At 35.1% G+C, this 25,869-nt stretch overlaps 1 protein-coding gene across 9 annotated transcripts in view; it reads right to left on the minus strand.

Moving 5' to 3' along the window:
• The window catches only part of Rhp (GTP-Rho-binding protein rhophilin), a 144,993-nt gene that overhangs the window by 53,137 nt on the left and 65,987 nt on the right, over nt 1–25,869 (minus strand). Inside the window, exons 1-2 of one of the 9 annotated variants that reach the window (XM_074180823.1) lie at nt 6,151–6,412; nt 2,603–2,716 (exon numbers count right to left, since the gene is read on the minus strand). The exons of 2 other annotated variants lie outside the window; for them this stretch is intronic. In XM_074180823.1, the coding sequence (XP_074036924.1) occupies nt 2,603–2,716; nt 6,151–6,156 (120 nt within the window). In that variant the 5' untranslated portion in view covers nt 6,157–6,412. Of the gene's footprint in view, nt 1–2,602; nt 2,830–6,150; nt 6,413–25,869 lie in introns of those variants that run through there. 6 more of the 9 variants (XM_074180830.1, XM_074180829.1, XM_074180828.1 and 3 more) reach the window with 6 other exon arrangements.

Below are 25,869 nucleotides of genomic sequence, written 5' to 3' on the forward strand. Positions count from 1 at the left end.
CAGTAATACAATAGATAAACGGTTTCAGAACTCCAATAAAAATAAAATTCTCTTCGTAGGTGGTTACCAAGGAAGAGATATGCTCAAATGTTTGATGTTGCATAATAAAGAAAATTATCATATACAGTCCATCTTGAAACCGAATTGTAATTCTACCATACTCGTGGAGACAGTGGTGAGTAACACCAGTCATTTTACCACAAATGACATAGTTATTGTATGGATGGATGACGTAGTTAACCACTGTATAGAAAAATTTGCATACCTCACAAATACAAATTACATTATAATAACTAAACCATACAGATATGATCAAAAAGGAATCAATGATTTAATTTACCGAAACAATTTACAGTTGAAAAAAACGCTTCATATGATGAACCCAGCACATAACTGCCTTATACTTGACTGCAATAATTATTTGATGAAATCGAACTACCTTCGAAACGGTTATAATATATCATCAAAAGGAAAATGGTATTTATTATTATTATTATTATTATTATTATTATTCCCAATCGTCGCAAAACGCCGTCCTTTCATGGGTCTGTTCAATCTTGGGAACAAGAAAAAGTCGCAGGGGGACAAATCTGGTGAATACGGTGGCTGAAAAGTTATTACGATGTTGTTTTTGCACGAAAAGTTCAATCCCAGCTTTATGAGAAGTGGTGATAGAAGAACTTTATGAGGAAGCACCAAATTTTCATGCAGGACGTTCATTTCGCCAACGTTAAGCCCCCTCGGAGGCCAACATTTTTTGGTTCAGTGACTTGCTCGGTCTCTATTATCCCACAGACATAAAAGTCATGGGAATTTGGTAAACCCAGATCGTTGTCGGAGCAACAAGCCCAGGATTTTTGAATCGCCGTTAACTGTGATCTTAATATTACAATTTGCAGATAATCAATTCCAGGTTCTTGTAGATTTCCTTGAGGTGTACGGAATAACCGACAGGAATGCAGGCATAGAAACTGCCATTGTGAAGCAGAACTGCTTTAAGGCTTCTTTTCGAACCATCTATGAAAATGTGTGTCCATCAAACCTTCAATGGGACCTTCTTCATTCCTTCTTTCAAAAACAGTGATAAATTCATTCATGACTTCAAGTTAGCCCAAAAAATCCCTTTTTATAAAACAATTTTGCGTTTTGGAAAAATAACCTACGTTCTGTATTTTTTTTTTTTTGGTGTTTGTTAGTTTTCAAAACACCTTTATACATAAAAATCAGTTCAAAACATCCAGACAGCTATTTTGTTTTTCTTGTACATTTTTGACTCCGTTTTTGTTTCTTATTCTGATGGTTCTTTGAAAAATCCATAGTTTCTTTAACTTTATAAAAATCAATAATTCAATAATGTTCGTGTTGGTTTGCTTTAGATTATTATTTGACTTGATATAACTCCTTGATGTATAATTATAAACAGATGTTCAACTGAATAGGATATCAATGACCATTGAGAATATACAAACACGTTCAATTGATCAAACTGAGAAATGAAAGTGAAAACAATGTTAAACGACATTTCAATATTTATTTTTTCGAATTATTGAAAAGACAAATAACCGTGTGAAAGTCTAGGAATATAAAAATCATACCATGCAGACCCGTCCTAGGAGTATTATAAGAGCAAACATAACCATAAGTAAAAAGTGAAAGTGTGGGATATTGTCACTCTTGGCGAATCGCCTGTAGGGCTTTCATTAGGAATTCTCAGACACACCAGTGTCCTGAATTTCAACTGTAAGTAATGAAAAAACTTCTTTTTCAGATACTTTTATTTGAATTCCATGCATGTAGGTCTGTTAGTTCGGGTCAAATTTTGCAATTGATTGAGCTGAAATTTACCACACCCGTTTAGTTTGGATGTCAATACCATTCTACATCCAATATAGAGAACTGTCAAGACAGAAGATTCGATGAAAAGAATACGGAAAATAAAATGGCGTCACTTCAAGTCAAATATGGTGGACTCCTAAAGATGACGGACTATGTTTTCGTGCACCCCCATGATATGAAGATCAAATGAAAGAGTTTCGTAGAGAAACATTCAGAATGGCGGAAAACAACATGACCGCCATAACAATTTTGAAGAGTTGAATCTCGGCAAAGTTTGGGAATAGTTAAGTGGTGCTCCAACAAATATAGGGAAAAATTGAATAGTAAAACACATTTTTAATGGGAAAAAAAGGTTTTGGATGACAGCGTTTCATTTGAGTGAGTGAGTGAGATTGCTTCTCTGTAGCAATCCTGTGAATGACATCTGATTCAATTCCATAAAGAATGTTTGGAATGCAAACTGAATAGAGAAGTGTTTTTCGTTTACATTTCGTGTAATTCAATGTTTACATGGAAGTAACTGTTTCGTCCAACTTGTGTCTGAAAGTTACTGGTATAGAGTTAACTGTTTGATTTTGATTGCTTCGTTCCTTTCGTTGAAAGATTTCCACTATTGTTAGTGTAGAAAAGCCAAAACCTTTTTTTCTTAAAATTAATCTTTCCTAAATATATATCCCTTTAAAAAAAAACAAATTTCCATCACTTGAGTAAAGTGAAGAGTTCAGTATGTTAGAACAAAAATATCATTTATGTCGAAATATCTTACCTGGGGAATTGTTATATCCGGTAAAAGCAGCATCTTCTGAGACAGCTTCTCAGAGTTTCCGAAAGTGCAGAATTTATTCATTATTTTGCGTTGGTTTTTCAAACGAAGGGCATTCTACGAACAGTTTGTTAGCTCACCATAATGTTATCTGAATTGTGCTAAATGTGGTTATTCAACGAGATATATAAAAAGTGGTATTGAAATTGTCAATCAAGTAGTTATTGCGACTGTTGGAACAATTCAAATGTTTATAGAATGCAGATACGTGACAACGCCTTAGTAAACACTGGTAAAAGTATATTAATCAAATTCATATTGGATGAAATTCTAAATATATCCTTATAGGTGGAGTAGACACTAGTTAGGTTGTTTCGAAATTTTTGTACGTTTAAATGTCATGTGTTTTTGTAGCTCCATTTCTAAATAAATTTATTCTGTGTCGTGCTGTAATATACTGATCTATAGAAATGCTGGTAATTTTTTCCAAATTTCAATTGTTTTGACTATTTTCAGCGTATATATTATTGTTGATCCCAAAGGCGAAAACCTACCAAAAAAGACCATGGTTACTGTATGATGGTCAGCAACTGGTGAGTTTCACTGTAACTTTTTGCAACCGGGCCAAATCATTAGTTCGGTCAAAACATAGTTAAAATTGAGATTTTAAAATTCCCAATGATTTCGATGCCTGGAAAAAAATTAATTCGAAAAGTCTCGAAAAAAATTGGTTTTTCGTGATTTTCAGGAAAACGGTAAGTTTTATCATAAAATAACCTCAAATAAAAACTGTAGATCATAAAATTCTCTACAAAAAATGTATGAACACTTTTTTTCTTAGAGCCACCGTTTCTGAGATACGACGGGTCAAAAAGTGGTAAAAGTTTGTTAATTTCATATGGTTCATTTCAATGTTGAAGGATAAGTTTATTGGCGAAAATATATTGGTTAAACAGGCTAATAACGATGCCGACGTACTGATTATTAAAACAGCTATAGAGCAATTTAATTTAACAAATACAACTATTGTTTTTGGTGAAGATGTAGACTTACTCGTACTTCTTACTGTTCGAACTCCACCTGAAGAAACTAGTTTCTTTCTAAAGCCAGGAAGAGCTCAAAGTCAAACCGAAATATATTCGTCAAAAAGTTTATCTACTTTTGCGAAGAGTCAAAATCATGTGCTATTTTTACACGCAATAACTGGCTGTGATACGACGTCTGCATTTTACAGGAGCATTTTTAAAGCAATAGTCTTTAAAATGTTTGAAAAACAGGATTTAGTTCAATGTGCTGAAGTTTTCAAAAACAGTAATTCGACTCAACAAGAACCCAACGGGATTCAGTTTCTTCTTTCTATGTACAAAGCTCCGAAAAAAACCACCTGCTAAGATAAGTATCGATATGCATGTTTCGTAAAAAACACTACAAATAAAAAACAGGTGCAATTAGCTTGTCTTCCTCCAACCTCAATTGCTGCTCATCAACATCTTTTCCGGGTATATTACCAAGTTCAAGTGTGGCTTGGTTATCAGCTAGACCCAAAAGACTGGGGTTGGAAGTTGGTCGACAATGCATTAGAACCTATTCAGAATTTACTCCCACCTGCGCCGGAAAAACTGCTGAACACAATTTTTTGCAACTGTAAAAAGGGATGCAGCGCTAAATGTGATTGTAAAAAAGTTGGACTGTTGTGTTCTCTGGCATGTACACATTGTCAAGGCCAGTCATGTTCTAATGCTGAATCACCAATAGTGGAGGATTCATTTGATACCAACGAGGAAACATGCGATACATCACTCTTGACGCAGTTTACCTACACCCAGGATGAACATCAAGAAGAAGAAGAAAATCAAGAAGAAGACCAAAAAGAAGAACGACAAGAAGAAGTATTTGAAGGTTATGACTATTACAACTTTAACAACTTTTTGACTCGTCGTATCTCAGAAATGGTGACTTTAAAAAAAAAAGTATTGATACTTTTTTTGCAGAGAATTTTATGATCTACAATTTTTATCTGAGAGGTTATTTTATGATAAAACTTACTGTTTTCCTGAAAATCGTGAAAAACCAATTTTTTTCGAGATTTTTGACCTCGAATGAATTTTTTCCAGGCATCGCAATCATTCGGAATTTTAAAATCTTATTTTCAACTATGTTTTGAACAATTACACGCGTTTGCAGCTTGTTGTAAATGTATGTACCTTTCAATGTCTAGATTGACCGGATTATAACACGACGGTATTTTCTATTGTAAGAAAATCGACGTGTAGTACCGAAAATTGCGTCAGCAGCAGCCGACACTGGTCAACAAAAGAGGTTAGGTTAGGTTTACCTAATTAGGTTTACCTAATATAACAGCCATTTAGGCATTTCATCGAGTCAACCATCAGCCACTATTCAATAAAATCAAGTGTCTGAGTATTCAGTATTTTAGTCTGAGTTTTTGAGTATTTGAAATGGAGTGAAAATTGGCCCTCTAGTAAAGTGCAGTTTATCAAATATAACAACTCAGTTTCCACTCCAGTTTTGGTATACCACAGGGTTCCAATCTAGGACCTGTACATCTCAATCTCTACGTAAAAATATAATAAGGTAGTGTTACAACCGACAAATTACCCTTTCTGCTGATCATTCAAGTATGTTGGTATTACAAATATATTTGTAGAACTCATTTTTTTGTAATGAGAATAGCAATGAACAAATAGAAATTGAATGATGAAGAAATGAGAATCGAAATTTTCAATGTTTTTTGCTACTTTAATTTGTAACTAACGTTACTGCAGTTTCGTCCTATAAGGACAAGTTCATTGTCCTAGAAAATTTCAATTATCTTTTCTTGAATATGATTTCCTACCACCAAGTAACGGCTACATCCATCAATTTATAGAAACTGAATGGTCAAACTCTATAAAAGACCTGGAAATCACGGGTCTGTCGACAAAATATATCTAGCAAATTCATATAGTAAAGATATTGTTATACTAGATTTGATATTTGAAATTATTCACAAAGTATTCTGATAATTTCATATTGCAATTCTTGAGGAACTTTTGTTTGTGAAACTTGGCCCTGCTGTTATAAGTAAATAAATAGTTCTTATTGTATCCTTAAAATGCAAGATAGATTTTTCTTGAAGAATGAAAAGAGAAATGAAAATTTCTATGTTTTTACCACTTTTATTTGTAACTAACGTTACTGCAGTTAGTCCTATATGGATATTCTCAAACTTAATGCAATAAATAAAGAGTTTATTGTATTAGAAATCAATCCCATTTAGAGCTTCGATAAATTTTGAGTTGTACTCAACTGGTTGGACCATAACTCATATTTTTATTTCATAATTGATTTCTGTTCATTGAAGAATGTGTAATTAGAAAACAGCTGATCAACTTCTCTACTATTATCAGTCTTGAGCCTATCGACGTGCTATCGACCTATAGACAAGCTTGTTCAAGAAACTGAAATCCACTATATTATCCAGAAAAAAATTTAATACTGAAAATCATTAGCCACGATATAGGTGAATAGTTTTTGTCGCTACCACCAACCTCCATCAACTAAAAATATCTCGTCAAACGAAACCACACAAAACTCTTACAGCAGCCAAAAAAATACAGAGAAAATCCAATAAAACACACTAATCACGCACACAAAATCCGGATCACTGAAAACCGCAACACTCGATATATAATACGTCCGAAGTCTCGGTTCACGGAAGAAATTAGTCGACGACGAAACTAGCGAAGATCACGACGCAATCGGTCCGCGGCAGTCTACGATGCTGGTGAAGAATGACGGCAACGGTACTTTTGATATAGAAATGAGGTTGGAGAGGAAGTACTGAAAGCAGCGCATTTCTTCGAGAAGAGAAGAAGAAGAGAGGATTCGCTCCGAGGAGAGCGACAGGTGGGAGGGCGGATTCGTGTGCAACGGCCGTGGCGATTGTTCGAAATGTATAGGCTAGCAGAAAACCCTCGTTTGATTGCATCAGCTGTGTTGATTGGAATGGAGAATTTTTGACATTTCAATTTAGAATTCTGAATGTACTGAGGCATTGGTTTGAATTGATGTGACAGGCTTTGACTAGAGTAGAAAGTATGTAGAGTAGGTGGGTCTCTCAGACGCTCCACAGCAATCCACGAGGGTTTACTGCAGCTCACATCTATTAAAACTCGACCAAATAAATCTAGCTTGTCAACGAAGCCGATTCAACTATTTGATGAGTGATCTTCTAGGTCTCAACTGAAAATAATAGGACTCTTCCAAACGCTGAAAACTTGATTCCGTTTGTAGCGGGGCCGGTACAGACTACTCGTTCTACTACCAGGCCCTGAATTCCCTCCAAGGTTTCAGAGCATATTCATTTTCCTTAATATAGAGAACCTTCTAGGTTTGTTCAAGAGTTGTGGTACTGAAAAGTTCCTGCTTTTGATTCGATGTTACAGGACGACAGTTCGGGTCATTTATCGATCCCCATCTCCTCAGGCGACTTAGCTCAAGAGCTGCAAAACTGAGAAGCTCTCTCTCCCAATTCTTAGCTATAGAAAGGACATGAATAATGCCATCGCCTTCCGCTGGCCTGGCCCGAAGGCCTCACAACTAGCCATCTTCCCTCTATTTACCGTCACATCGCGCAGTCGACGCGTAAAGTCGGCCATACGAAGGGACGAAACCAGCGAGGTAGAAGACTCATTTATATTTATTACCCACTCAATATAAATACAGCAAAATTAACAGAAAAATTAAATGATTACATCCTTTTTGTATTCTTCACTAGTACTTAACTACCTAATCTTCAATGACTACAAAGCTATCAAGAAAAATCATAACGATAATACAATACATTCACATCATCTGGCGTTCAAAAATTAAACAAACATTTGGGTTCACCCGCCAAGTCCATAACAGGACCGGGGCGCGTACCGTTCACCACCTTTCCTCTCGGGTTTATATACGTCAGTTTGCCTTTCATTGTTCTCTTTCATCCCTCAGCACACTCTCTGCCCATTCATTCGCAACGTGAATCCATTCCCTGTTCTTTCCATTCACCCCCCTGAGTTGCATTTCTCTGTTTTCTCGCTCGAGTCGCTCTTTCCATTCGCGTCATCCGACTTTCTCTCTCTCCATACACCTCTCAAGCACATGCTCTGCCGTTTCAGGCTCCCCCCAACCACAGGGGCATTGTACCTCAGGTCCAGTCGTTCCGTCTTTCCACTCCCTCTGCCATTCTTCCATGATTCGCTCTTTTATCCTTTTTCTCTCCTTATTCTTGCTATCCATTTTTCTCACATTCCACGTGACACTTTCGAGATTGAAACTTCGAGTTGCCTCTTCATGTGCTTTCTGATTACCCAAGTTACTGCTCTGATGGCCCCTGCGCCATACTATTTGGGTCCGTGCCCCCCTTCTTTTCCTTGCCTCAATCATTCTCTGTATCACAGCCACCCATTATTCATTCATTCTCTCCACAGCCATGGCAGAATCATGACCATTCTAATACTCTCATTTTTACTCCATATGCCTATCACTTTCTCTATCGCTATCAGTTCTGCCTCATTCACGCTGCTCTGTCCATTGATTCGTTCGTTTCCTCGCACCCATTCACGCTCATTCCTTCCATACGCCCAACCTATGCCCACTTTTTCGTTTTCCATATTCGCTCCGGCATCCACGTACACCTCAGTCATACCTTCGTCCTCCACTTCCTCCAGCAGCATTCCTTGCATCCAAGGGAGTACCTTATCCGTCCCTTTCACCCTGTCCTCAATCTTTCTTTACCCATGCATCCTTCATTCATGGTATCTGGCCTTAACTTCAACGTGAAGTGGTGCAATACCAGAGATCACGCTGAGCGCAGCCGTCGGTGCCGTCCTGTACGACCCTGCATGAAGCAATCAGAAAAGGCCTTTGGGCCGCGCTGAGCTGTCTCCTGACTCTGCTGTCATGTATCCTACTCCTCCACACTTGCACTCCGTACATAACTGCAGGTGTGGCTACCCTTTCGTATATCAGTCTATAGAAAAGACAGTTGGATTTGTTCAGTCTCCTCTGCAGGTTAATTGGAGGATCTGCTCAGGGGTTGATTATTTCCTATACTGATGCAAATTTTGCTTACTTCTGTTGCTCCAGAATGTGGTGCAAGACAAATTTGTCGTGGCGATGAGTCGCTTTCTGTCTGCACCACCAAGTCTTCTAGGTTTGTTTAAGAGTTGAAGAACTGGAAAGCTCCTGCTCTTTATCCTATGTTGCAGGGACGATAGTTGGGGTCGTTTGGTTGACTTCCATCTCCTCTGGCACTTCAGTTCGAACGCTGGAGAACTGAGAAACTCTCCCCCTCTCTCTTGATTTTTTTATAGGGAGGATAGTTAGCTACTTCAGTCTCCTTTTTCGACTCAGGTTATTTGAAGGATCTGCTAAGGGGTAGATTATTTCCTCTCCTGATGCAGATTCTGCTTGCTTCTGCTGCTCAAGAATGTGGTGCAAGGCAGATTCAAGGAATATCCTTCTCTCAGAGATGCAATACGTTGCTTCCTGACTGCACTACCTAGTCACCTAAGTTTGTTTAAGAGCTGGAGGAGCTCCTGGTTTTCATCCGATATTACATGGAGGACTGCTGGGTCCTTTGATCAACTTCCATCTATTCTGTGGACTCATATCTCTTCCAACAGCATTTTAGGTGCTCTAAGAGCGGTCCCTTTGAGAAAGTAGCGTTTTACGTTGGATTTGTGTCGCTGGAGATTGAATTCGTTTGGAAAAACATTCTCATTAAGTTTATTCCACAGAAGAGCAGTTTTTCAATTGAAAAACTCTGAAACAGTTTAAAATGTACTAAGTTGAACCTCAAAACGATGATCAGCCACAGTCCGTCGCGTATTTCTTTACCGCGACGGTGGAATTAAATGTACCGAGTCACTTGAACATCTCCCGTGAGAGTATTTACGAAATCTATACAAAGTATCTATACAAATCTTCAACTTCTCTTCGATATTCCAGACTATCAAGGTTGCAAGTGATGCTCGTGTCTCCAGTCAGGCGGATGGCTCTATTCTGAATGGAATCCAGCAGCTTCAGGGTGATGCTCAGGGGTGGAGCTCCTTATATTTGAACAATATTCCAAAAAAAGTCTGATCTGAGCTTTATGAAGCATCAAAAGGTGCTAGGGTTTGTACAGTTTTCTGGTCCGGAACAGTCTTCCAAGTTTTTGAGAAGCAGCCTTTGCAATGGGGAATGTTCCTCCTGACGAAAATCAAGTAGTTTTCATGAAAGAGCTCTAAAACAACGCCTTTTAAATTTATCATTTCAATCATTTTCTTTAAAAAATTATTCAAATACTTAAAAAAGAGGAATGGAATAATGCATTCAACATTTCAAGGGATTCGTGTCTATTTCACCATTTGACAACATCGTTTATAGCTAATAAAGGACAATGAATCTATTACCTGTGTGAGACAAACAAAGATGACATATTTCAGAGACGTGCTGTTCTATTTACTTATGTTCCGAGTTCCGAGACATTCTGTGACATATGACATTTTATGCACCTAACCTATCTTCCTCTATATAAATAAATAACAAAACAACTGTTGTTTATGTGACTTGTGGAGGTAATATTGAAATATAATTTATATTTTGCCTTAATTGTTGATTTATAAAGATAATTTTTCTTTTTTAAAGTAGAATATCTAGGTACGTATACATTATTTAAACTTGATATAGGCGCTGTTGCCAACATGTGAATTTACCGGATATCCTGTGAGTGCGGAAAATCCTATATTGGTGAAACTGAGAGGCCATTGAATGTTCGCATTGCCGAGCACAAGAAACACACACAGCGAGGGGAAACCAGCAAATCAGGAATAGCAGACCATGTTTGGACCCATCAACACAACATCGAGTGGTCCCAAGCTGAAATCTTGCACAGAGAGGAACATTGGTTTAGCAGAAAATTCAAGAAAGCCGCATACATGTTGTCCAACAACGTATTCAGCCAAGCCAGCGTAGAAATACGCAACATATGGAAACCCATCATCAAGCGAAAAATGGCCAACTCCCGCCAAAACGGTCATCTCCCACGGAACCAGTGAAGCGGAAAATGGAAAGCGGGGATAAGTGAAAGTACTCGAACGACCTATAAATAGTCATCTCTCGGAGGAATCAGTCCAGTCATCACCCGAAGACGATTGTAGATACTAACAATCGAAACGTCGTGAACTAACGTGACTTGGAATCTCTCCACTTTTTATTTTTATTTTCTTTTTTCATTTCTTTATTTTAGTTTATTCAATTGTTCTATTTTTACTTGTATTTTATTTCACTATTATTTCATTTCAGGTTTATTTTGGTTGATATAATTGTTATTGTCAGCTATTCATTTACAATTCTTCTTTTTTAGTTGTTTCAGGGATTTCAAATCATTTTATATAGTAGACAATGAAAGTCCCTTTAAAAATTAATACTCAACAATATGAAAAACTCATGAATTAAACTCAACATTATTTTGTTCAAACTTGCATTTGCTGTAATGATCCGAATTGAGGAACATTCCCCATTCCAGCGACATTATCGGGCCAAGACATATTGGTGTCCACATGAATCCCTGAGGAACACCTGAGTACCATTTCAAAAATTAAAGTATGGGATAGTTTTTTGAAAGATGGTTAGTATGATGTTGACAATAGTCTCAGGAGGCATTTTGATGTTTCAAAATACTGACTCTTTTCATTTCTGCAACTCCTGCAACATCAAGTTAACAACTGGATTATGGTTCACACGATGAAAAAGTTTTACAGTGACATAGAGATTCAAAAGAATTCACTTGGGGTGACATTTGAACAAACAAGGTTAGGTGGGTTTATGGATAAACTGGATTGTTTCATTTCTCTAGCTTCAATGAAGATATTGCTTGTTATGTGAATTCTGGTACACTCTAACTTTTTCAGACAGCCAAGTTCCAATCGAACATCAAATTCGCATGACAGTGCCGCATCATAGTTCTTTACTCTCGAATCTAGACCTCTAACCTTTCAAAAACAAGTGCTGGTGATGCACCTCTCACCAAAATCATTCTGTAAAAGTTTCAATGGCCATACCAAGAATATTCACCATGACAAATCAAATTCAACAGGCCAGAAACGAGAGAAAGTATTAAACTCTTACAAAAGTGATAGTCGCAGATGAGGTTCTTTAAAAGGCGATTTGAATGACAATACCCGAGAAGCATGCACAATGCAGATAATGGAGGTGAATATGCGTTCAAATGAATTCGAAAAAAAATCGAAACACGTTCATCAAACGTGCATCAAATCGTTTCCTTTCTACGAACGCGTCGCGTTGCATATTAATCGCCGATCGATTATTTTTTCTGTTTGTCGAAGAAAACGGTATTATTGGTATTGTAATAGGCACTTGGGTCCAAATCGTGAGGTCTGTATGTGATTTCTGTGCGAGAGATTCGCCGACGAAGACAAGAGTGAACGCTCGGTCGTGTTTGGAATGGAAATACCGATGGATTGATCTTGGTCGATATTGAAAGGCGATCGAAGTTCATCGTCTAGTTCATGAATGCTAGTTCATCAAAAATCTGGCATCCATCATCGAAAATTATGATTGTGGTGTCAAATTACACAAGTCTGCAACAAAAAAGCTGTCTGATTTCTATGTATTCAGGTGTTCTGAAAACTGAAAAAGTACTCAAAAATATCCAGAACGTCAGGTTATTTCGCAAAACTCAAAATTATAAAAAAGGAGTTTTTAGAAGAAGAAGAAGAATATATTTATTGAAATAGGTAATCCTAACACAATATTATATAAAACATATTACTAACATAGAAATTGAAAATAATTATATAAAAACTCAAAATGTAGATATAGTTCAAAATTGAAAATAAAAATTTTTATTTTGAAAAATAGACATATTCTATTAAAAATACATTACAATATAGGTGCAGCTCCAATACAATGATGAAAAGTAGAAAACAACATACAAATACTATATTTATTAATATTATCTTACCAAGTATTATTCTATCTAGCATTTTGGATGTATTTCAATAAATGTTTTTTAAAAATACTTAATGATGGACTAGATTTAATTTCATTTGGTAATTTATTGTATGCATCAATCCCTTAGAAAAATAAAGAATTCATGACACTTCTCCTATTTGTTCTGCATAAATCCAAATTAGTATGATTTCTTGTGGTATATTTGTGCACTTCTGAATTCAAACTAACAAATTTTAAAAAATGAAGGTGATAAATTATTCAAAATTTTATAAATAAATGTCATAGTTAAGTAATACAACCGTAAAGAAACTGGTAGCCACCGCAAAGCTTGTAACATAATTCCAATTATCTATTCACTTTCAGAACAATTTGCATATCGCGATTTTAAAATTGGGATGTTTGATTTAGATTGAACAAGAAAATAATAGAAGCACAGTAATCAAAATGTGGTTGGATAATCGCATTGTACACAGTAATTTCAGTTTGAGTGGACAAATTACCAGAAAGTTTTGCAAAGAAATATAGTTTTTTAGGTATTTTTCTACATATATATTCGAGATGATTGCCAAAAAGATGATTGCCTAACTGGAATCCAAGATATTTGATACATGACACAATTTCAATATTTTCATTATCGATATGTAGATTTATTTTATTTAAATCAAGGTTGTTCCATTTATATTTTGTTGTAATAATCATTCCTTTAGTTTTCATTTTATTCAGTTTTGATTTATTTGCCATGAGGTACTCATTTACATCCTTTAATGCGGCATTCATTTTATCAATAGCTTTATCTAAGCTTGTATCGTAGCATGCCAATAGTGTAAACAAGTTTATGTCATTGGAGTATAAGATAAAAAGCAGAGGTCCTAAAACGCCACCCTGAGGCACACCTATATGTATATCCAATTCCTGTGAGATATTCTCTTGAACTCTGACTTTTTGCTTTCTATGGGATAAATAGTCAGATAAATTGGTAAACATCACCATCAATGCCATAACCTCTCAATTTTATTAGAAGAATATTACGATCAATTGTTTCGAACGCCCTCTTCAGATCAAGAAAAACAGCTGCTACAAATTCATTGTTATCAACTTCTTTTTTAAATAGATAAGTTAAAATTAGATAAAATTAGATACTCTATCGAAGAAGTATTGTTCTTTTTTCTTTTTTAATAAATATACTACTTCATTTCTCTGTTTCTTAAATTCTTTTCATTTCACATTTCTGTTCACCCTAATAGTTTAAATAAAATCCTTATATATCTGATCACATTGTTTTATTTTAATATGAATTTCGTTGTCAAACCATGGAATGTTACTTTCATAGTGACAAGACTTGAATTGGTGCAACTTTATCGATAACTGATCAACAGTTAGTTATTAAGTAAATTGAAATATATGACACTAACAACAATAACTGTGCCATCTTTATCTCGGACCGAAAATTTTCAACAAATAAGACGTAAATATAAAGGCAGCCCCTACTCCTTGGAGGAATTTTATCGATGATTTTATCCCTCTCCATGTTATTTGTGTTTCTTGTTCATTTGGCAAATCATTTGTAAATACCTATATTTTTTCTTTCTATAAGCTGACGTTTTCCTTGTTATTATATATTGGAAGATATGTTTTTTCATCTTTTTTCCACTGTACCTTTTAACAAGTGAAATATTTGATAATAAATAAATAAAAAGCAATTTTGCTTCACAATTGCGGTTACTGTTCCTCTATTCCTATCAGTCATTTCGAACACCTCAAAGAAAATGAAATTTTGTATTATATAGAAAAATGTTTGATATATGATGGAATCGGCCGATACTTGATGAAAATCCATATCTAACGTATTCCAAAAACACTTTATTGTGAGATTTTCACTAAATTGTTTTACAAAAACGCAACACGTGTCTGCCAGGCGTGTCTGCCAGATGAAGCCATTGTATGGCGAAACACGTGTTGCGTTTTTGTAAAACAATTTAGTGAAAATCTCACAATAAAGTGTTTTTGGAATACGTTAATTGTTTGATACAAAAATTTTAGATCTTGAAATTTTCTACAACTTTTATTTTCAACTTTTTTCAGTAGAAGTTATAGTTTCAATGGAAATTATCAAAAACAATCCCCCCAATTTCATCCCTTTTCATCCTTCCTACATCAAATAGACTTCAATCTCTATGTCCAATGTGAAAAACACAATAGTTTTCAATTTCTTCAATAATTTTCATGGTGTTAATGATGTTTTCTTTTCCTTGCGTTTCTAAGAGGCTGTTGCACTGATCTATAATTCCATTTACATACAAAATCCAAACGCTCCTTCTCGCAGTCAGGGCGTCCATCCGAAAAAATCGGACTAGAGAATGCCGGAGACAGGAAGAGTGTCACCTGTTTGGCATACGGTTTCCGGTTGGGGTCCCCCCAGTGTGTCCAAGTGCGTTGAACGCGAGCCCCGGCGGACATTCACTCGAATAAATTACCAGTCAACTTGATACATGCGGGACATCAGTGAATTAGAAATGGAGCATCGTTTTTTAACCGGAGGCGATTCGAATTTTGCGGCTTTCTTAAATGACACGCGAAAAGCTAGACTTGAAGAGGAGTGAAGTCACTGCTCCCAGAAATTCAATCACGTGTCTATGGTTATCTGTTATTATTATAGAGAAATGTTTGTGAGAAATGTTTCGACTTGAAAGTCGAAATTTCGACTGTTTTCTCGTAATTTCGACTTTTATCTCATAATTTCAACTTTTATATCGTAATTTCGACTTTTATCTCATAATTTCGACTTTTATCTCATAATTTCGACATTCACCTCGTAATTTCGACTTTTATCTCGTAATTTCGACTTTTATCTCGTAATTTCGACTTTTATCTCGTAATTTCGACTTTTATCGCATAATTTCGACTTTTATCTCGTAATTTCGACTTTTATCTCGTAATTTTAACTTTTATCTCATAATTTCGACTTTTATCTCGTAATTTCGACTTTTATCTCGTAATTTCGACTTTTATCGCATAATTTCGACTTTCATCTCGTAATTTCGACTTTTATCTCATAATTTCGACTTTTATCTCGTAATTTCGACTTTTATCTCGTAATTTTAACTTTTATCTCATAATTTCGACTTTTATCTCGTAATTTCGACTTTTATCTCGTAATTTTAACTTTTATCTCATAATTTCGACTTTTATCTCGTAATTTCGACTTTTATCTCGTAATTTCAACTTTTATCTCATAATTTCGATTTTTATCTCGTAATTTCGACTTTTATCTCATAATTTCGACTTTTATCTCGTAATTTCGACTTTTATCTCGTAATTTTAACTTTTATCTCATAATTTCGACTTTTATCTCGTAATTTCGACTTTTATCTCGTAATTTCGACTTTTATCGCATAATTTCGACTTTCATCTCGTAATTTCGACTTTTATCTCATAATTTCGACTTTTATCTCGTAATTTCGACTTTTATCTCATAATTTCGACTTTTATCTCGTAATTTCGACTTTTATCTCATAATTTCGACTTTTATCTCATAATTTCGACTTTTATCTCATAATTTCGATTTTTATCTCATAATTTCGACTTTTATCTCGTAATTTCGACTTTTATCTCGTAATTTCGACTTTAGTCTCGTAATTTCGACTTTTATCTCGTTTTCGACTTTTATCTCATAATTTCGACTTTTATCTCGTAATTTCGACTTTTATCTCGTAATTTCGATTTTTATCTCGTAATTTCGACTTTTATCTCATAATTTCGACTTTAGTCTCGTAATTTCGACTTTTATCTCGTAATTTCGACTTTTAACTCGTAATTTCGACTTTTTTCTCGTAATTTCGATTTGATAGTCATAATTTTGACTCAAAAGTAGAGATATGGTTCCTAGAGTGCATTATAATTTACTACGAGGGTAATGTTAACAGGAGGTTCGTGAAATTGTTATGTGATTGAAATTTCAATGGAAATATGTGGTTGAAAGTGGAATCAACCTCAAGCGACCTTAAGGTTAGAAAAAATCATTAACTCTGAATCAATCAATAATTTCAACAATAATCATTTCGAACTGATGTTGAAACAAGAACAAATATTTCTGTTGAATATACATTTTTGAAGATGCTCGTGTCAATGATCATTGAATTTTACCACACTATTCATTATTTCTCATTTTCACACTCGAAAAAATTTGTAATTCTGAAGATCATATCATTGTCATATTCGTCATGATCATGATGGGTTACCTTTATAGCATAAATAGGGTTAGCTCGCATTAATTTATAGTTTTAATCTTCCTCTTTGAAGATGATCACTTGTTGATCGAAACACATGTCGAGGTGTTAAAAATAACGATTTGGTGTTGGGAAAAAAATCCAGTAATATTCATTACTACACCAAAGGTTCCAAACAGTGCATCATAAGATCATAAATTAACCTGAGAAGTGAATTAATTATGTTATTTGATACATTTTAGATTGATAATTATTGATATTGATATTATTCAGTACCTTTTCGAAAAAGTAAATGCTTTCCGCACGAATAAGAGAAAGTCGACTTTGGCCGAAATATTAGTTTCTCATCATAGTAAATCAATTTGATCAGTAATATCCTTACTTCTTTATCAAAACTCATCTAAAATTCAGTTTTTCACTACAACAACTAAAAAATTATAGGAGATATCTAAAGGTGATGAAGAATTTCATTAGTTCGGACTTCCATTGTCTAATATTATATAAATTGATTTGAAATCCCTAAAAGAATCAATACAAATGAAAAATCAAAAAGAATAGCTAAAAATAACAATTACATTAAGCAAAAAAACCCTAGAATGAAATGACAGTTAAATGAAATACAAGTAAAAAATAAAACAATTAAATAAAAAATAAAAAATTAGGACATTCAAAACCAACTTAGTTGACTTTGAACTTAGCTCAAATGGCATAAAAACTAAAAAGTTACCGAACGTCGGCAGTTTTTCAGCATGGCATGGGTGGCGTGGTTTTCATACGAGGTATTTTATTCATTTTTATGTGGGAGGTTTTATATGGTATTAATCAGTAAATTTATCAGACCCGGTATATTACTTTTTTATTTAGCTGTACAGATTGACTTCGTACCAGATAATTGAAATAATACAGAAATCAAATTCAAGATAAAGTGAAGAACAAAAAACTTTTTGTCACTGGTAACGGCATCACAGCAAAATCATATCAATATCTAGAGGATGAAAAAACCGATCAATATATGAATTCCATCACTCTCTATCTATCTACGAGTTTCTTCACAAAAACCAAATTCGACTCGCACTTCAAAGCTTCCCGCAACTTCCCGACCGCCTCTAATAACTCATGTTTACCATACTGCATTACTGTAATCCAGTTCGAAGAGTAGATTGCTTTTTTTGTCCGTCGAATCGTTTATTTACGAGCACGGGTTTTGATTTTTTGCTCATTTGTACGTGCCTCATCACTGAGGATATGCTCAGTTACTGGATAATGAGATGACTCCGCGTGTTTTTTGACTGTAATTGCACGATAATTTCGAAGCAATGATGCTGGATCTCATACGATCAATGTCACGTCGTGGCAGGAGATGTCTTTGAAAATAGTAATTTGCGTAATGAGGACAACTGGGATATTTTATACTGCTAGGACAAACCAGAATTTCGAACGTAGAGACATCAGGAAAGATATTGCAATATAACCGATATATGTATATATGATTTTATCTATTATCAAATTATTATCAAATTTTGAATATCAAGACAGGTCCGAGAAAGCTGTAGGGTTCGTGCCGATCGCACGAAGGCCGGTCTTTTTGAAACCTAACTACACTGTGTACCTTTCTGAGATTGTTTTCCTTCTAAGATCCACTCCGGCACAAAGCAGGAGGCTAATACTTTAGACTAAAGGCCTTTCAACTACCCTGAGATGGTGCGGGACTTGCTCGAATACTGAGCCATTAAAAACAATAATCTTCAGATTAGGCTAATATTACAAAACAAATAATAGTAGGGGAGCCCACGGTACAGAAGGGAGATTTACTCGAGCGTCATGGAGACATATTAGGTTGCAAAGCTTAGATGAAAAGAAGAAAAAATGTTATATAATATATATCTTTTCATTGTTGGGGGAAGCGGCTATAGATTTTTAAATATGTAAAAACATATTGTTGCATGGACATACTCAAGCGCGTCAGATATTGATAGCATCAATGTCCTACGTATTTTTAATAATGTTTGTATGTTATTTTGATCGTTTGCATGATGCGGGTGGTTGAACGTAAGAGTTAAAAGTGAAAAGAAAAAAATGTAAGCGAGCTCGTCAGAATTTCTAAGGGGATGTTAAGTGCAACAAAAAAAAGCTCTCATTCAATAATCTGACGATTTCGATCTGTCGCAAACTCGCGGCCATTATTAGAATTTGCAAAAAAAAATTCGTCATTTTGAAATACTCAAGCGCGTCAGATTAAGATATATGGTTCATCTTTATGTTCTAGAGTTGCTGTCTCATAATTTGACGATTATCTAGAGAGATTCGCCTGATCTGACAAAAAAAAATTATTTTTTTAAATCATTGAAATTAATTAATTGAAAAGATCAGGAAATAGCATGCAAATGCTAATAGCATGGCATAGCAACAGAATTCAAAGTTGGGACGGAATGAGAGATTAATAGATAGAAAAAAAGTGAAAGAGGAATAGAAACTCGGAGAGTGAAATGAAGGTATCACACAGCTGCACACATTGAACTTTATCGACGAATTTTTGTTATTTTGGCTTGCGGAAATCGTCAGATTATATATTTTTCGTTATCCTTGAATTATTTTCTTCAAAATGGAAAAAAAATTTGCTACGCTCGAGAATGTCGAAATGGCGTTATTTTTTTACAACTTTTCTGCCCTCTCGCTTCTTTACGTCACTCTCAAATTGTCAGATTACTAGAATATACACTTTTTAGCATGTAATTAAGTTACCCTACCTTAATCTGACGCGCTCGAGAATTTCTGATGATCATTTTTTTTTACTAATCTGATCATTTATCCTTCACGGGCGGCCTTATATATGGGACTCATATTTGGTGGAGGTACTCAACCGAGTACAAGGTATCCCCCTGTATATTAATCTGCTGCGCTTTAGTAAATCCCGAAATCCCCGCTTGGGCTCCCCTATTATAAAACGAATAAACAGGTATGTTTATAGACATAGACTGTGTAAAAATATAACATGAGAGTAAAACAAAAGCAATAAACAAAAATGTTCGAAAGGTGAGATCAAAATTTAACAAGAAAGCACGTCTAAAATAGCTGATTCTGAAACAAACCGAAAACCTAAATTACTCTCGAATTTGGCGGAAATTCTGAAGTAATTATTCGAACCTGCCTGGCCCCGTACTATTTTTTAGCTTCACACCCGTGTGTACTAATTTATATGTTATTTACACATATGAAATGGGTGTAGTGTAATTTATTGCCCTTCTTACATCGGCCTCAAGACGCAACAACAATAATACAATTATAATAAAATTGAAATGACCTCCTCTCTCTCTAAACCGACATGAGGATTATTAAAAAATCCAAATTGAGTCACGATACTATACTGGGTTCTGGTCTCCCTCTCAGGTACGGTATTCATGTAAAATACAAATCCGTTCTAAGTGTCACCAAACGAAAAAATAATTAACTCACTGACTGCTATTCACCGTAATTCCACTATCGCAAAATCCCTTTTCGAAATTCCCTTATCGCAACTCTCCCAATTAACTATCGATCGCAAAGGAATCTTTTTGCAACTGACTTTTCTACACTGCAACTTATCTATCGCAATTCACTTTCGCGACTGACTTCCCGCAACTGTTAAATCGCCACTGCCCCCCCAATCAACTTTCGCAAGTCTCTTTCGCAAAGGACTCTTTTTGTAACTCCACTATCGCAAAATCCCCTTTCGCAAAATCTCTTTTCCCTCTTCCCTCTTCCGCAACTGCCCGACTCATTAGTATTCCCAAGTCCAAAAAACTGTTCCTAACACTCCTCCTTTGTACCGTCCCCTGACTGGTCTGATCTCTGTTTTAATATTCACAAATTTTCCCATACGCTTCCCACACAAGACCTGTATCTTCTTATCATCAAAGTCATTGGTCAGTTTTTATTTTAAATAAATTGAGTTGCAAACTCGTAGCTTGCATTTTCGCGTTCCCAGTATTATAACTTATCAACAGGATACATTTGCTTAGTCTAGTCTGAACAAACATAGCATTCATGATGCCGACAAGGTTCAACAATCATAAATTGAATTCAACGCTTACTCTGGAAAAATATCGATATCGAAATATCAGGGGACCGACCCCAATCTTTATAATTAAAATAATATTTTTTGTTAACTATCGCAATGGCAGTTATTACAATATTCCGTAGTGATTACTTTCTGATCCACACGGTATGGGAATTATACCGGGTCGAAAAGAAATATCTTCCCTGATGAAAAAGTGTTAACTTTTAAGTCACATAAGGTACAGTTGAGAAAGGAATTTCGATCTGATGTTGCTTGTAATAGTTTGTTTCTCTCGAAACCAAACATGAGATATAGATTCTTATTTACATTAAAACATACTCTCTGTGTTTCAATATTCAAATGCATCCGAAACTTATTCACTGGGATCTCTTTTTCACCATTGTTGTTCACCATCGCTATAGGAATCACTACACTGGAAAAACTCTGCGTTGTTATCACATTCGTTATTACTATTAGTACTTGTCTAAGGACGCCACATTTTAAACAAGTAACAAAAATTTTAAGTAATTATAACTGCACCAATATCGAATTTCAACGCTCAAATCGCGATCAGTTACTGAACTGAACACGACGGCGATAACCATCCCCACATTCGCCGATTTCTATTCGTCACCGTAACATGACTTCAAATTTAATTTTATGACTCTTCAGTCATTCATAAGACTCGGTTAACAAAAATTACCCAAAACAATATACCGAAAGTATCGAAAGTAATGAATATTAAGAGGTCTAAGATGACTGTATTTAACGTAACAAAAGTCGATCAATTCCGCCAGCCAAAAAATGTTCTTCTTGAGATTCGATGGAGTCGACTAAGTCCGTTTTTGCCTGGTCCTGATTGGCGAAGGTTCCACCGGTGAGGAAGTTATCGGAGTGCTTGAAAATATGGTAGTCGGTTGGCGTGAGGTCAGGAGAGTACGGTGGGTGAGGCAGAACTTCAATTTCCTCATATGAAGACTCTGCTGACTACCATACCAGTAACCATGGTCTTGTTTTGTTAGGTTTTTGCCTTTGGTGGCTCATATGTATACAACCACTACCCTGAACGTATACTGTAGAAAATCCACTTTTCATCACACGTGATGATCTGACCATGAAAAAATCGTTTTGGTTGCGCAGAAGTGAAGAAGAGCAAACCTCAAAACGTGACAATTTCTGTCGATCGTTCGACAGTTCGATCGTTCTACTTTTTCAACCTTCTGACCTTTCCAATACGTTTCGAACCATTAAAAATTGCATGAGAGCTGACGCCCAGCTCTTTCACCATCCCACGCATCGTTTGTGATGGGTCAGCATTCACCAGGATCCTCAAATCCTCGTCTTAGATTAGTGTAGGTCAATCACTTTGAGGCTAATCTTCGAGGCTAAAGCTTGAAACGAAATTTCACAAAACAGTGCATTCATTAACACTATCATTGCCAAATGTTTAATTTTTCAGGCTGTTTCTGGATCGCTTGGTATCAATTTGAATTTGTAGAGGAAAATATTAACCAAAAATCGATACACAGCATCATAAAGTAAACTGAAAAGTGACAAAAAATTAATATTTGGAAAAAAAATTTACAGCATCAATGTATATGTTCTGAAACAACAAATACATTAAAAATAACTAGTAATAGTCTGCTATTTTGGCTTGACCTCTACGAGAAGATTGTAAAATATATATCAAGGGTGCATTTGAGATGTCTTTCACAGATATCTTTGAAACATCTTCATGCTATATTTACAGCAGCATAACGTTTAAGCGCTTAACCTCTTGACCTCTATAATATTGTTACTTAGCAATTCGAATACATAGAATATAGATAATGATGTAAGACTCCACTATTATGTGTGCTAAAAAATTCCTAGGCCAACACACAGATGAAGCCACTAGTATTGAATCCATATCAATATGAGTTAACCTTAATCTTCAAAAGACACGTGTACAAATTTCACAGCTGTTGGACTATTAGTTTGTGAGATAAAACATTTTGAGTTAGTTTGAAGTAAATGGATAAAAAGGAATTTCATGTATTGATGAAGCGTTGCTTTTTGGCGAAAAAAATCCTGTTGAGGCTTGATTTGATAAACTTTATTCGGACTTTGCAGCAGAAAAATCAATCATTGAGAAATGGTTTGTTGAGTTCAAACGAGGTGAAATGGGCACCGAGTACTATGCACGTAGTGGACGCCCCAAAGTGGTTGTTACCGACAAAAACAACAAAAAAGTCTACTTAATAATTTTGGATGACCCCAAAGTGAAGTTGATCGAGATAGCTGAGGCTCTAAAGATTTGAATGGAATATGTGCCTGAATATTGATGATTCTGAGCAGTGGTTGAAACTGTTCCACTCTGAAAAACCCGAATTCATGCGTCGATATGTGAGGATGGCGGAAACATGGCTCCATTACTCACCTTCAGAATAAAAACGATCGTCATCTGAGTGGACTGCACATGGTGAACCGACTCCAAAGCATGCAAAGACGCAACAATCGGCTGGCAATGTTACACAGTAAAAAGTATTTCTTCAAAAGAAGATAGGTTGCTTTGAAATTTTTATCTCTATTGGAAACACTTTTACTTTATGCCGACATCGCCATGTTCCACCAGAAAATCACACTTTTTTCAACAAAGAAATTAAATTTCTTGGCCTTTCAACGACATCATTCGTTTTATTATATCATTGCGAAAATTAATTATTTTGAATCAAGAAAATCATAATATCATCTCAAAATCCACCACCTATTTGAAAGGAAAAATAAGCTGATTCAAATGGAAAGCAATATCAACTTGATCTGAACACATAGTGTTTGTTTGAATTTAATACTGTATCCCTTCATATAACTCAATTCATTTATAACAAGAGTTTTGTGAATCTACATACAAATCAGTGAATGCTGTTATTTAAATAGCGAATCATATTCTTTTAAGTATGTTTGTATGATCATGAGTTACATTTTTTTAATGAAATATTTTATATTTTTCATTGATCCTGTAATAATTATTTTGAAAGGCAATTTTTCTGTATAGACTTCTGTCCACTTCAAAGGGATTTGAGGTACGTCTTTTGAATTGATTATTTATTTCTGTTCAAATAATGTTTAATTCATGTAAGTAAGTAATCTCAAACAATTTTCCAAATTTCTTAACTTACTTACTTTCAGGTGAGCACTGATGATGATGAAAGTCGAAAGCGCTTTGGAAGAATTTTAAAAATTATACACTTTAATACAAAAACCTCTTCGATTCATTCATAATATTAATCGACAATCTTGAAAAGGGAAAAACCACTAACAGCGACTTTTACATAGCGTCATTGGAGCTTTCGAAGAACGAAATACGAAATCGCACAAAAACGACCCTTTTTGAAGAAGAAATGCAATTTCATTTCAAATGCAATTTCATTAAAATAATGCACCGTGTCACAAATTATACGGAGAAGTGGATTAATTTTTTTTATGTTTTCACATCAAAATTCACAGCCTCCATCCAAAATCTTCATTTCATGTAGATACTCCAAAATTGAATATCACTATTGTTTTCAACTGCTATTGACTGCTATTGCTATTGACTGCTATTGACTGCTATTGACTTCAACAAATAGTGCAAATGTCCCAAATGGCTGTTAAACGATCGAGTCAATCAGATCCAACAATAAAACACCCATTTCGATTCCTTCCCACAAATCTGAAAACATGACTCAACATAAAGTAGTTTAAACCTTTGTTTTCGAGCAGCTGATGAGAAATACAGTTGATTCGAGTACTGGACTGTGAGAACTTGCTTTGTTTATATTCGAAAACAGTTCAAAAAGACAATGGTACATGTAATAGTGGAAACGATTATCTTTGAAAATCAAGAGGTCATCTAGTTCGTCGGTAATTGCTACGATTTGGAGTTTGCCTAACGTGTAAGGTCGTTATTTTCGCATCGGATCGTATCGGATCAAGATATGTGAGAGTTGCTCAAGACATTGTAATCTGTAATTTAATGGGGCAGCAGCTAGAAAATACCTATTTCAGTGTGATATACAGCTGAGCTTAAATACAGTGCGGACATAAATAGTCCACTCCTTATCTGTCGAATGGTGGAAAACTTTTGTACAAAGGCATACTTTTTAGTACTTTTCGATAAAAAAAACAATACCTTTTTCAATGACCAGAAACTCTTGTGACATTTCGTATGAAAACTATTTCAATTCTCTATATAATGACATTTACTTTGTAAAATGTTGATGAACCGGTTTTGGACTTGTTATTGTTGTTTAAATTTGAGACAAGGAAAATCTCTTGCAATAGAGTTTCAACAGACAGACGAATGTTCATTTCAAAGGCAGAAAATGGTAACATTTTATTCCAACCTTGATATTAGTAATCTTTCACATAAAAAATAATTTCAGCTAATGTTAAAAATGTTCTCCTTGAACCCACTAATAGTAAAAAAGTCTATTTTCGGAATAATTTCTAACATTTTGAAATGTTTCTTGGGCAGAAGTTTCGGTAGTAAGGTCTTCAAGTTCCCATATTGTTCCAGGTTGTGTAACATAAACTTTAGATTTGAAGACGGATTTTCACCAAACAGATACGCTTGCGGCTATTTTCGTTTTCAAAAACAGAAACATCTTGTTTTAGTTTAGAAAACAAACTCGGCACTCGAGCTTCACCAAACAGACAAAAATTAGTCTGAGTCGCCTGTTTTTTTGTGAAATTTTTTCTGTAGCTTTCAATACACTAACAGTTTTCATCATCGTTCTCTAGACGATATTTTTATAATGGCCTGCGGTATTTTTCTGATTGAATCTTTCGAGCGAAAGAAGCGAAAGCCAAAAAACAAGATACTGGATGAGAATGAGAATGAGAATACTCATAAGTTATGGAATGGGTAAAATTATGGAAGATTCCATAAATGGTGACCTAGGAATGAATGGAGAACTGCGATCATCGAAATTTATATCCACCACATATCAACACTTTTGATAAAGTGATAATGTCAAATGAAG

This window comes from Leptinotarsa decemlineata, unplaced genomic scaffold, assembly GCF_025532065.1.
Source record: "Leptinotarsa decemlineata unplaced genomic scaffold, Ldec_3_MD MMD2_tig00026307_RagTag_RagTag, whole genome shotgun sequence".
NCBI classification, from domain to species: Eukaryota; Metazoa; Arthropoda; class Insecta; order Coleoptera; family Chrysomelidae; genus Leptinotarsa; species Leptinotarsa decemlineata.